General features: G+C 34.3%; 1 protein-coding gene across 1 annotated transcript in view; it reads right to left on the bottom strand.

Annotated features, from left to right (window-relative positions):
- The window catches only part of LOC149421717 (uncharacterized), a 35,277-nt gene that overhangs the window by 20,617 nt on the left and 233 nt on the right, over positions 1-14,427 (bottom strand). The window contains exons 2-8 of the mRNA XM_089634687.1: positions 13,596-13,715; positions 11,398-11,503; positions 11,001-11,172; positions 7,994-8,110; positions 5,484-5,629; positions 4,735-4,927; positions 1,480-1,547 (exon numbers count right to left, since the gene is read on the bottom strand). Of these exons, the coding sequence (XP_089490813.1) occupies positions 1,480-1,547; positions 4,735-4,927; positions 5,484-5,629; positions 7,994-8,110; positions 11,001-11,172; positions 11,398-11,503; positions 13,596-13,715 (922 nt within the window). The remainder of the gene's footprint in view (positions 1-1,479; positions 1,548-4,734; positions 4,928-5,483; positions 5,630-7,993; positions 8,111-11,000; positions 11,173-11,397; positions 11,504-13,595; positions 13,716-14,427) is intronic.

The following is a 14,427-nucleotide window of genomic DNA, read 5'->3' as shown; positions in this document are numbered from 1 at the left end:
AAATGTTCAAGAATAGGGTAAGAATAGGGTTTAATATGATCCACAAAATTCACTCATCAATATCACCAAGTATTGATTTACCCTAGTGTGAAACCGCTGCATCGGACAATGTTAAGAATAGAATTAATGTTGAGAATAGAGTATTGCATAGTGGTGTTTTGTGGCTATTTGTAAGTTTATAAGTTGCAGGACTTCGGAACAGTCTAATTTAGAGTTTAGTATTTTGAATAAGAAAGTTAAATAATTTATTTTCCGTCTGACTTCTAATATATGAATTTTTAGAGTATTTAACAGTAAAGGATTATGTTTGTTCTCTAGCGGGATATTTAATTTAGAATTTTTATTTGTATTCTCTCAATGTTATTAATGTGAATTTTGTAAGAGGAAGACCAAACTACTGAGTTGTATTCGATTAGGCTTCTGACTAGACATACGGATAACAGTTTTATGGCTTGCACGCAATTAAGTTATTGGTCATTTGTTCATACCTTGAAAAATTCAAATAAAACGGGATATTTATTTCGATAAAAAGTCAAGGTTTTGCAATTTTCTACATTTAAAAAAAGATAGTATGTTTTATTTATGTAGTAAACAACTTTTGAAAAAAAACGTTTTTATAGCAATGGCAGTTTCGCATCTTTATTTTTTTTTTCTTCTTTCAAAAAATTATTCACAAACTAAATAAAAACTACTTTTCCGTTAAAATCGATATCCAAACGATTTTTATTCATATTTCCTTTATTCGTGCACGAAGTGAAATCAATTTTTGCCCCCACGCTAAATTAACAGGCCTTCAATAAAACATCAATTTAAGAATGTGAAATGTTTTCATGAACACGTGTTCCGAAAACGTGATAATATTTTCGTAATTTACTAAAGATTTATCGGGAAACCTGTTAATTCATCCGTTTAGGCCTACAATCTCGTTTTTAACCGGATTAACAATAATTTGAAGATATTCTTAATAAATTAGCAATACTCATTTTTCTCACTGTTCGCATTTCATTTTGCAGGTGTACCTTTTCTGCCCCATCTGTCCTCCCAGTAGTAACTGTAATCAGTAGATGACACACGCTACTGTTCGAGAAGCTTCTGAAATACCCCATCGACATCTCATAGTCATAAAAATAGGGGAATTCTTTACACTGATTTCGAAGAAATGCCGATTTTATACACATATTTGAGATGTATTCTACTGGTCATTCACGGATCTAGGAACAATAGAGCTTTTTTCAAAGTGAGTTTTAATGAGAACTTCAGTGCATTATTGATTACCTGCCAAAGTTAAGGTAGTGACTGGTTAATTTAACTGAACCATTAAGTGTGACTAACTTAAAAAAATTCTAATAAAACAAATCCAGAGGGTAAGCATAAAAAACACATTGAAAAGGTTTTTAACTTTTTTGTTTGTTTTAATATAAATTAATTAAAATGCTTCATTAGTGAGTCTTGAAATTCCTTGGCGTTGAAGTTCATTACAATATCTGCTTTTGTTTCAGAGTCCAAAGTATTGTCATAGTCCACTGCAATTCCTCCCCTAGTCGGTCCTAGAAAAGTTTTTGTTTTTAATATTTGACTCACTCATTCAAAAATTGATGCCTAATCAAGAGGTTTTAAAAGTGCGGTGTAAATCCTGGCCCCAAACAGGAAATATTGGAAAGACGGGGAGGTTTTTTCATGCACAGCAATGGGAAGAAAAAGGAAACAAGCAATGGATTAAAATGTAATGGTGATATAAAGTGAGTGTGAAATATCAACCGAAGGATGCTTTAAAGCATTAATGAAATCATCTTTATCTCTGAAATAAGCAAAATATGTATGTTTCATTTCAAACTTCAGAACTTGCTATTCTTAAAGCTCGATTGCCTTTGTAAGTATTTCATTGTCGTTAAGCTAGTCTCGCACGAGAGCATACTCTAGATATAACTTATGGCTTTCGTGTGAGACAAACATTATTGTGTTTTGATCATCGTAAATGGATATTTACAGACGTGCGCAGTTCAGATGATCCATAAATTATTCAAAGTAAATTTCATCAATGGCCAAACCAAATCTTTTCTTGACGATTTAGAATTTGTTCTTAATTGTGCGGAAAATTAGATACAGTGATGACTCCGATGAGTATAATGACTGACGTGCCTTGTCATGGCGTTCAAGATTTATTGGAGGTTATTAGTTTGGCACTTAGGAAGGCCGTATGAGTATATATTCCGTTACAATAATGTAGACACACAAGTTGAAGAGTAATTTAGTCGCCTCCGTTTTTCTAAAAGTTTCATCGACTCGCTGAGGTTGTCTCAAGTGAATCAACAAGTGGTTACAGAACTAAAAATGACAATTTAAGCAAAAGATTGGCGCTCAGATAAGTGGGTAAGAAGGTACTCCACATAAGACTCGAAATAACTCTTCTTGTTACGATCATAAACTGAATCATTCAGCCTAAAAAATATTTTTTTGTATGCCTAAGAACACAACTCACCTCAAACGGCCATTTCTCCAAAATACAATTGATTGATATTTCAAGACAAATGACAAGTTTTTCCGTGAAAGCCTTATTCCTTCTTCCATCATTATTATCATTTAAGTAACAGTCATGAATATTAAATTTAAATAGTTATTGTTTATACGTATAACGTATGTGAATTTTCCATATACCTACAATATCTTAATTTTATGTAATGATTTAAGATGACTTCTTATAAAATACAGGTGTAAGTAATAATAATATAATAAGAATGAAGAAAGTGTGTCGAGAGAAGATGTAGAGAAAGAAGGCTAGCAAAATAATTAAATATGGAGTTTATTATACATTTGAATTAATATAAATTTATTTCAAGCTAGTAATTTTTTTTTGTGTCTTAGTAAAAAATCATGAAAACTGTATTTAATAACATACACACCTGCCCATCCACTTTACAGTGTTTATTTTAAACCTACTAATCATCCCCGCTTAATCTTTTCGCATTGCACTTATATTGATCTACCATTATTATAAAAATATATATATATATACAAGGTGGAATTTAGAAAAGTTTGTTATCTTTTTTACTTCTACCATCATGTAGAATCATATATCATATCAATCCCCTCCCGAAATTATATATCATATCAATTATATCCCCATGAATACGGTCGCAAATGGTTTTCTTTTTGTTCTTTATTCAGAGAATTTTTGCCCCTCTCTGCCTGGTTGACAGCAAAACTCCACCATGGGTTACTAGTTTCGCCTCCTTTGTATTTTTTTATAATCGACTACTATTTAATTAATGACCTGAATCTTAATTTTCCATTCTAGTTATCCACTAACTTGTGAAAGTATCTTCAAGTAATCTTAAGAGATTGTATTCTGCTTTAATTGAGCACAAAAATATATTTTTTTACCCTGGCGACATTTTCTGACATCATTGTAGAAACATGTAAAACTAGTGGCAAAAAATAAGTTCCGCTATTAACATCAATTTATTTAGTCCAGATCTTCAAGTCCAATTGCCATCTTGAAAACAGGTTGACTTGTATCAGTAAATCATTGATGATGAATCGATGATGCAAAATGACGAATGTTCAATGGGAATAAAAACATTCAAGACAACAAGTTGTTCATCAATCTCTTTCATTTTTTACAAGGGAAATTGCGAACGATTAGTAAGTTTTCAATTCCATAAATTTACAGGAACTGTAAACATTGAAAAAATTCTTGCTGATATCATTGCTATGTCTATAAATAGATGGCTAAGAGGAGAATTATTTATGACATATGACAGCCGTTTTTCCGTTCTAAAGATAAATCGAAATCATTGTGAGCTTCCGTTAATTTCAAAAACTGAGATTTGTTAGATGTGGAAAGATCGTCATTTGGTCCTCTCTTCCATATGGATATGCAAGTATCCGATACTCGACGATTGAAGTATAGTAAGAAAACTTGGTGATATAAAATATTCCTAATTTACTAAAAATCTGGTTAAATTATTCGTATTCCTGTTAAAAACGGGACTGCAGGCGTATACCGAATGAATTTACAGATTCCCTAACAAACTATGTCTAATATGTCTGAACACGTGTTCATAAAAATTCTAATATTGTTGCTTTTCGTCTTGTGTCAGGAAAAGCGCAGCTCTATGAATACGTATTCGGATATATTCTGAATGTACTAATATTTAATTAGGAAATGGCTTGCCATCACGTTTTTAACAGTATTTTAATAAATCAGCCATACTCAATTTTCTCCGTGTATCTTCGCGACTACCGCAATACATTCACATTCTCACAAAAAATGATAGTCTCATCGTCACTTGCAGAAGTTGTGAGTTAGGTTATGAAAGTTAGTTATGACGTTTTGAGCTGTGGACGGACTATGCGCGATAAGTTGTTCGAGATATAAATACACAACATCAGTATCGGATACTCGCCTATTCCTGTAGAATAGTGTAGAAGTTAGGTGGTCAAGTAGAAGGAACCCTTAGGTACACCGAGTAGAACTGAAGGATTCGAAAGAAGATTGATGCGGGATGGGAAGGTATGAGAAGAAGCGCCCGAAGAACATTTGTAGAAGAGAATAAATCCCAATTTTTTTGCTGAACTACAAAAAGATATTTTCCGCTTTATAATGAAGACTTGGTAGGTAGTAATTGCAGTGCGAATCAAATAAGACTTGGTAGGTAGTAAGTGCAGTGCGAACCAAATAAGCATTGAAAGGGTTCATATTAAAATAACTTTGTGAATGGTTTGAATACTAACCAATCATGATAGATGTAATAGCATAGGTCTCCATCTTTCCAACTATCAATGCCTCCTCCAGGAACACAGCAGCCGCCATGGGGTCCGCGGGATGCCATAATTCTTCATCGGATTGTTCTTCAATATGCTCAATGGCATTTATAAATAGCGCTTCCGGAGACTGCAGAGCTCCCAGCACGTTCTTTCTCCACGCCTTTAAACAATAAACTTTCTCATTTTCAGGACGTTCTAAATGACAATCAAAGGGAATCTCCCGAATATTGATTTGATCTCGACGTAATGTCTTGCTTCCACTGGCAATTGCTTAACATGGCGTCACAGATAACACCTGGGATGCCGACAAGGATAGACAGGAAGATAAACAATTAGATGACTTCATTTGATTCTAAATCTCTTGGCGCCACTACCTTTTTTTACTAAGAAAACGTACATTAAAAATACCGTCAGTTAGAGCTTAGTCAGAGATTAATGTAAACAAAATAGACCTAAATTCCTCATTCGAACAAATCATTAATTTATTACGAAAAAAGTCAAAGCCTGATCTTGAATCATTGATTGATTCAACCTCTTCTAAGCCACGACTTTTAACGAATTTCAAATGAATCGTACAATATATTAATATACCACTTGGTATTAATTAACGATATTCATAATATTCAGTAAACTACTGCCGAATTACATCACCGCAATAATTATAATAATACATTGGTTATAAGCAGGCAATATATTAAAAGGAAGGTTGACCTTACCCAGGTTATTTTGGCAGTTAATATTGCTTCCCATGAGAGTAAGGAGATAGAGTTAGGGTTCGTATCGGTACCGTTAAATACGATGTGCACAGCTTCTGGGTCCACGGAGAAGTTGAATTCTACCCCTGGCTTCACGTTTCCTCTACCTTTAGACAAAATACTTATTTAGAGTAAACATGAGATTAGAAAACAAAGATTTTATTACCTACCTAACAACCACAAAAATGGAAAAAAAAGGAAAATATTTTTAAATGGCTTATTAAGACCTTTATTTAATTATCTACTGTTATTTATTTATTTAATCATGAAGTAGAAGATACAACTTATAAATCGAAACGAAACATATCGGAAAAATAGTTGATGGATTGAGATCAACAAAAATCACGTGGAAAATCAGGTCACAGTGACCGAGTGGTTATAGACATTGTCCCGGTAATACAAAGTTCCTTTCCAAAGGGTTTGACTTCCAGTTGCGACCGTCACCTTTTGATGTTCTGTGTTCTCGTTTTCTTGTCTTTTAGATTTATGAGTAATACCATATTCTTCAGCGATAGAATATACATTGATAGGTGTAACTTCAATAATATATACCGGTAAAAGTAAAATAAATGTTAGGTAATCAATCCATTTACGAAATTTTTTCTCATTGTGCGATGAGTATTTGGTTACAAAAATAAATAATTGTTATATTACTCTATAAAGTAGAAAAGAAAATAAAATAATAGTAGCAGGGGTGACTTCAGGATAATTACGTTTTTTTTAAAGTAAACATGCGATTTAAAATTTGTTTGAATTTTTTGGTGAGTATATAATTTTTTATTGCATTTATTTAGATATTTCATTCATTCATTTATTCTCAATCTGAGACAAACATGGTTAGTATATATTTTTACCACAACTTGAATTATGTGCGTGAGTGTAAAATAATAATATAAATATGATACATTAAAGATTCCAAAAGAAAAGACATTATCTACGTTACCGAAAACAACAACAGTATAAAATGTAATACAAAAAAAATAAGGTTCGGGTTGCCAGCGAAAAATCAATTCAAAATCTTCAAACACCTATGATCTATATGTATTTTGCCTTCGACCTCCCCTCTTTGGTGGTTGATAGACCCTGTCCCTGCGTGCGACCAGTACGATTTCTCTTCTTACTATGTTTTACCCCAGTGAACTATTATTTTGTTTTGATTTATGTGGTATCAAATGATCTCTTTTTTCATTCTGTTGTCTTCATTTAATAGATTAGCCTTTCTTTCTTAATTTTTTTTTCACTATTATCATAATACTTATACTTTGCTAAATCACAGTCAGCACCCTTATATTAATCTCTGCTCTGCAGAGTCACTAAGGGTCTAGAGTACTTAATTTTTAATAATAATAATAATAAGTGTTTATTCTAGAATGTGTAGCTTGTTTTATTAAAATAAATCCTTGAAGAAAGAATTATTGTGACAGCCCCGAGGGAGTAACCATCTGCGGGAAAGTGGTTGACTGAAATAAACGCTTTATGATGTTTTGAGATAAAACGCTTACACGCCTTTCAAAAATAAACAGGGTTTTCCAATAAGAGGTGTTATTTTGATATTCTATTGTAAAAGATCAATGGTTTCGTTGCAGATCAATACCATCCAATTCCGGCAATAAAAAATCATTAATCATCTCTCGATAGCGCAATCCATTCACCGTAACTGTTGCTCCAGCCTCATTTTCAAAAAAGTAAGGTCCAATGACTCCGCTGGATCATAAACCGCACCAAACAGTCACACGTTGAGAATTGAGAGGCTTTTCAACAATAACTCTTGGGTTTTCCGAGCCCCAGATGCGACAATTTTGCTTGTTGACGAAGCCACCGAGGTGGAAATGGGCCTCATCACTCAAGATGATTTGCATTTGATTCACTCAAGTGAATTTTAATCATTTCAATGCGCTGTTGAAGCGTGTATCGTTCCATTTTTATTAATGGCGTAGTTTCTACTTGTCAAATGTCAAAAAATGACATCTTCAAAAGTAACATCTACCGAAATAGCTTGATATTCAAAATAGCACCTCTTATTGGAAAACCCTGTATAATGTTTCATTGAAGAAGAAGATAATGCTAACGAATCTAAACTAAATATGAAACAGAACAAGACACAGAAAATATAAAGATAACGGGCACAACTAGGAATTGAACCCAGGATTGCCGGGAATGTTTCATTTAGATTTGTTAGTATTGTCTCCTTCTTCAATGATATATTACATTGATCGGTATTAAGATTTAAATGATTTATCTAAACGTTTTTCACTTAAAAGCGATAAACCAACAATCAAGTGGATAAATATCAATAAAAACAACAAACTTAAGTAGCTAAGTACTAAACCGCTTAACTCGTAGGTATTTACTTTAAATTTACAGTAGTCAAATTACCCCACATACAATGTACAAAAAGACATTTCATAATATTAGCAATCAAACGGTACAGGTGATTTGTAATAAAAAAGGACGCAAATAATAATTGTTACCTGCGATGCTGCCTCCGAGAATAATTAGCTTTTTAAGTTTTTTCAAAAAGCCACCGTCCAGTCGGGCCGCCAGAGCCACGTTAGTTAGTGGTCCAAGTGCCAGCAGAGTTATTTGACCTGCAAAAAACGTCGACGCAAGAAACAAACAAGTTAAATAAAAACCAGAAAAACTGTTTTCATTGAATAAATACTCATATTCTGTGTCTGATAGGCAAATATCATGAAGTCTGTTTTAATTTTAAAGTTTTGTAATTGGATTTGGAAATTTCCACTTAAAAATATTTACAGGATAATTTTAAATAGGTCATTTCTAATTGTTGTAGATAAAACTGACTGTCACTTATTTCCCCACAAGAGACGATCGAAAATCACACAATTTTTCTTGGTACACTACTTATTCAAAATATCACGATACATCTCAAAAACTTGGTGTTCGCACGTGCACACTCCTTGCTTCATCCATATTCATACACACCCTTGGTTTATTCAGACTCTTGACATGACGCTTGCATTTTCATTTTCTTTCATTCCTTGTGGATCTAAAAAAAATCACAGAGTAGTACATGGTTTTACCACTCGTATGCCTAATGGATCTCGTTTCTACTGCATTTAGTCTTTCGTCTACCTATTCCATGTGTCACTGCCATATATCTAAATATATTCCTAAAGCATCCTTGACTACTTCATTAATTCATTTGTGCGTAAAACGTTTTTTCTTAAAAATGAAACTTTTTCAGTCTATCGGCTCTACATGTTCAAACTATATTACAAGAATCCATTTATAAATATTGTTTTTACTTTTTCCTATATCCCATAGACATATGAATATTAGTAGACCTGCCCTAAGTGATTAAAAGCGTATTATCCCCACTCCCCATACCGGTTCCATTGGAGCCGGCTGTGCTCGCGTATGGCCTCAAGTGAGATTTGAAAACGTGACGTCATCATTCTTGTGCGAACTATGGTCGAGGCATCATCGGTTCATTTTACGAAATAACACGGCAAAATGTTGACTTGTACTATGAAAACTTGTAAAAATAGATGTGAAAAAGAGAATAAACCCAATTGTCGTATTACATTCCATATATAAGCATTATTTTACTTTATTTTAAGCATATTCACATCGTATAATATGAATCAGTTGTTACTATCACATCGAGAAACGTCTGGACGCGAAACACAAAGCTGGTTGGTTGCTGGGAAGTAAATTATGAACATTTATAAAAGTGTCTTAACTAAATACTTAAACGAAATATTCGACTCTGAAAATAGAACCGAATTTTTTTGCCGAATTTGGACTTCGCAAATTTGTTCATAACGTGGCGAGTAATTTGCGCTCCCATGTAAAAATGTCTATTCATTCAAAAGCAGATTTTACTTTTAAGAAGTAAATGGTAATATTATAATGCGAGATGCCTATTTACTGTCAGATTGATTTATTGACGAATCACAGTCAGCTTCACTCCCTTCGTTCTTCAACAGTTGATTTTACCCCTCGCCATTATCTTCTCGTCTATTAATTCCTATGTCTGTGCTATATCCACATTTATTTTATGGTTTTACCACACATCTCTGATGCTGTTTAGCGTTTCAATACCTACCGTATGTTTGCCGTATGGATTTGGAGAAAAGTTAACAATACCACAATCAATAATATTTATTTACATATATATATATATATTTATATATATATATAAATTTATTATATTATAGATTAAATTATAAATTTCCAGTGATGTTAATCATAGTAGTAATACTTACTAATCAAAAACTTGTCATTAAAATTGTTAATTAGTCATGACAGCATCAATCAGTGGCCGAGGGGTAAGGCTCTTAACTACGAATCCGGGGGTTATGGGCTTTAATCCTGGCTTGCACAAGTAATAATTTTATTTTATTACTTTGCCTTGCCATTTGCCTTGTTTGGTGACTAGATCTGAATAGCCAGGTAATTCCCCACCTACCTCTTCCACATCTCCTTCCCTTCCCCTCTACCTTCAGCCTCAATTGGGCATGCCATAGTCCCTCTGGCTCCAGACGGTTGGGATCAATTTAGACTATTGTGCGGTACTTACATAAAAATAAAATTCATTTTTATTGTGTAAATAGATATGATGTCTTATTCCTCTGAGGTTTAATATTGTGGTTTGCGAATTCAAATTTACCTTAAATCTATTACGACGGCAAATGGAACATTTCTTCTAGCGAAAGAATATAATATAGGTTGTTTTGTTATTTGTTTAATGTTTAAAAAATGGCAGGCTATAACAATGGGAAAGTAACACCGGTGCAATAATTAATGTCGTTGAATGTTCAGGAAATAACTTGTTATATAATAGTTTGTTTCCCACAGAATGATATTATTTGTTGTAGCAGGGAAACTGAACCATGTAACTAACGGGTATTATGACCAATAACTTTAATAACTATTCTAATGATAATAGTGACACTCCACTGCAGGATGGTGTGTATTGGTACATAATATACAATTCCGACCGCGATGTCCTTGCGATACGTCACTGAGAAACAGCATTTTGTATTGCTTACGCCTGCTTATTGTTTAGCGAGAAAGAGAGAATAGGAAATGCCAAAGCATAACATTCCGAAAGTTTTTACACTTATTCAAGTAAAAGAAGCGTTTTCTTTTCATCATAATGTGATATTTAAAATAAACATTTTTTTCAATTAAAAAGCATTTTTCTTTTCGGAAAGGCGAATAACATTCTTGAAACTGTATGCAACACAGTTTCAAGCACAGATGCATTTCATACTGTATGCAATGCATCTGCAAGTAGTGTTCGTGTCAACTTTGAATGAAATACCTCAAGACATTTAAAGCTCAAGAATTATATCAATTAAGAATTTACCCAATATAATTATGTATTTCTATTCATCATTTCAATGCAATACGTTACTTAAACTCACACTCTTTACTAATAAACGTGTTTTAAATTGTACAGTTGTACAAAATTTATAACTCGTTTATTAATATGGTCATATGAATCACCTGGATTTTCATTGACAATCCTCAAAAGCGCCGTGACAGCGTGTTCAGTTTTCAGCAGCGCCGGATCTGGGACGAAAGACGAAGGAACATCCCCCATGCCATCCATCCCGTAGTAGTTGTCACTGGGGGGAGTTATGGTCAAGGACTTTTCTGCACCCCTGTACACTGGAATCTAGAAATAATATTAAAAAATCTTAAAAATACAAAATAGCCACAATATTTCGTTGTAACTCGGATGAAACCGGGTAGTAAATACTAAATCTGGTAATATTATCTTCATTTGTAATGGTTAAGTATTATTGCTTCTGTTATCTACATATAAATAATAAAAAACATAGTTTAAGATAAGACTTTGATCGGTAACATAAGACGATAACAATGTTTAGATTATATTTACATCCAGTCTGTCAACAGTGTTTAACACCTTCAATACATTCAGTACCACGTTGTCCACATTCGTGTTTCCTTGCACGCACGTGATTCCCTCAATCTTCACGCCTTTGCTAGAAATAACAAGATACAAATCGTTTACATACTGAGATTATATAAAAATTATTCAAAACATTATAAGATAACTTGTGTAGCGTGCTACCAGCACTGTCAATAGGTTCAACTGTCAAACCCGTATTCGACGCGTCGCGTCGTGTAACTCTAGCAAAATAGTATGGTAGATACTCACGAGCGGCGCGTATGCTACGCGCACAAAACTCGAATCGTTTGTACATAAGTATCTCCATTTACAAATGGCCTAAGAAATGTAATCAAAGGAAATGCACGTTTCATTTTTTATTTTTTATTTGACACCTCACAAAAGAGCCCCTGTCTCTACAATGTAAAGGCAGAGGAGCTATGTCGCCACCCGGTTGGGTAGCGGTGTGAGGTGGGTTAAAGTAGGGGCTGTATGAAGGGATTTATTAATGCGGGTCTTGAAAAGGCCCGGATTATATGAAGGAGGAAAAACAGATGCCGGTAACCCATCCACATACGAGACGTCTTACACAAAAACGAGTCGAAGAAGCGGCCCGTTCTCATGAAGCCAACATAAACTGTGAACCGAGTTTCACGCACGTGCACCGACCGATGCACCTGGTATCAATGCTGCTAGCTTCTCAGAGCAGGTTCCATTAAAATATCCGTAGAACAGACTCGGAATTTCCCCATTGCATCTGGTTACTATTGAAGAATATGCTAGCCCTATACAAAACGCCTAGTTTCTTAGAAGCCAGATATACTCGGGCTTCTATAGAGCCCCGATACTTCGGGTCGGTCTGATATACTTACTCCAAGCATTTCAATGAAGTATTTATTGGGGAGGGAGCATCCGTCAAATTTCATCAGACTAGATCACACCAGAGAATCGATCTCCCTCTTTGCCGAAATCATACGCTTTTGGGTTTTTGAGACGTTGAAACTGACAAGGTTGGCCTTAACACAGGAACGAACCTTCTCGAGGTGGCGGTCAACTTTTAGTCTCAAAACTTCTCGAGCTGTACGAACATCAAGAGCGGAAGGGGGTTTGTCAAAAAGATAACCCTCGTGAACTATGCTGTTGTCAGCGTAGCATAGGAGGTTTTGGTAGAAGTGACCCAGAGGCAGATAGAGAAAGAAGTAGATAAACTGCGTAGAAGAGGATCGGAGAAGGACAGGAAGCAATGAGGACTGGAGGCGAATAGTGAGGAACCTAATGTCATGGTTCTATCACCGGAAACTGCGTTGTGTAACTTTTTGTTATAAGCGTCCAATCGAAAGGAGAGAAAATTTCAAAGGATTAACCGGATAACACGATTTATGTAATGTGAACATCTCTAAAGATCCCTAGCGTTTAGGGTGCTATAAAAAAAATAATCTATCAAAGGTACGACTATGTGCGAATCTCGAAAAAAAATATTGTACTTATATAGATTTTGGATATTCTTTCAGAGAAATCTGAAGGCTAGTTGTATCATGGAATTTTAACAATTCGTCAAAATGCAAAGTTTATTTTCAAGTTCTGTGAAATTTCTATTCAAGTTCTGTTATGTGAAACAAATGGTAAAAAATGATATAATAACTAAACTTGATTAGAACCTTTACAGAACTTTGATGAACTGTTAAATTCTGAAATAATTGGCACTTAGTAAGGCTAGAGAGACTTTAGTTGCGGCGACAGTTGGAAACTATTCCAAAATTCATAAAAAGTCTCACGTGTGCGCAGAGGCGGATTTGCCCTTAGGCCTATGTAGGCCCGGGCCTAGGGCGGCCAGATATTAGGGGCGGCCAATCATGACATAAAAGTCACAGATGATAACAAGAAATTACTATTATTACTTCCTAAGTACCAAAATATTAAATAGCGATATGCAAGAGCGTGTTCACACACAGCACACAGCGCGCCCCCACGCCCCGCAGCCGCCCTCGCCACACCTATGATGGGTACTGAGAAAGGGGCGGCTACATGGTCTGGGGCCTAGGGCGGCCAAGACTGCAAATCCGCCTCTGCGTGTGCGCACCTCCATATTATACCGTAATGAATTTTGATGCCCGCAACTAAAGTTCCTCGTCTGCGGGCTGCCTTATTATTATTACTGAGCCTAAAAGTAAAGTTGTTGAGCTTACGTAACATCTTGGTCTGCGGAATTCTTTTCAGCCCTCAACAGGTAAAATATGGCCACCGCATCGTCTGACCCAGCGTCTGTATCTATGACCACCAAATCTGGAGCTGCTCTTGTAGAAACTCTGAAATACGAATTACGATACAATTCACATTCATAATTTTTTACGCTTCCATCATATTTATGTTTGTCGCTATCGCAAATATTTCAAATATAAAGAAGAAATTTAAAAAAAATATCATAAAGAATCAATCTCAACAAATCTGACTAATTTGAACCAACCTATTTGAATATAACACATAATTTACACTTTAGAAACTACACTGCCATGAATCAAAATTGAATAGTGGACTTAAAAGTCTTTTTAAAAATACTGTTTTCGTAGGTGGGATTCTGATGAATTGACATGATACAGACTTGTTGTTTACAGCTTAAACACTAGGTAACATTTTTATTCATAAGATGAAATTTGTGTACATGTACGTATATAATGAATATACAGTCCAGTAAATATATTTTGACTTTCGGCAGTGTACAAATTATGTTAATACTGTTTTAAATTAATTCATTAAATTTGTTTCATATTAGTCAGTAGCAGGAAATAAATATGTATTAATAATATTAACAGTCTTAATATTAATTTAATATACAAAAGAGGATGGAAAATAAACAGACCAATTATAAATGTTCACAGATGGTTGAATTGGTAATATACAACTAAGTATTTAGTGAATGTAGACTAAAATATAAAAAGCAGGACTAAGTGACAAATTTAAAAGCTAAACTGTATAAAAATTAAAGATCAACGTAATAAATCTACATTATTAATTATACAA

Source organism: Hesperophylax consimilis, chromosome 8 (genome assembly GCF_061612785.1).
Source record: "Hesperophylax consimilis isolate HC1 chromosome 8, BYU_Hcon_1.0, whole genome shotgun sequence".
In the NCBI taxonomy this organism is placed as follows: Eukaryota; Metazoa; Arthropoda; class Insecta; order Trichoptera; family Limnephilidae; genus Hesperophylax; species Hesperophylax consimilis.
Note: the sequence above shows the minus strand (reverse complement) of the source record. Positions and strands in the feature narration are given on the sequence as shown.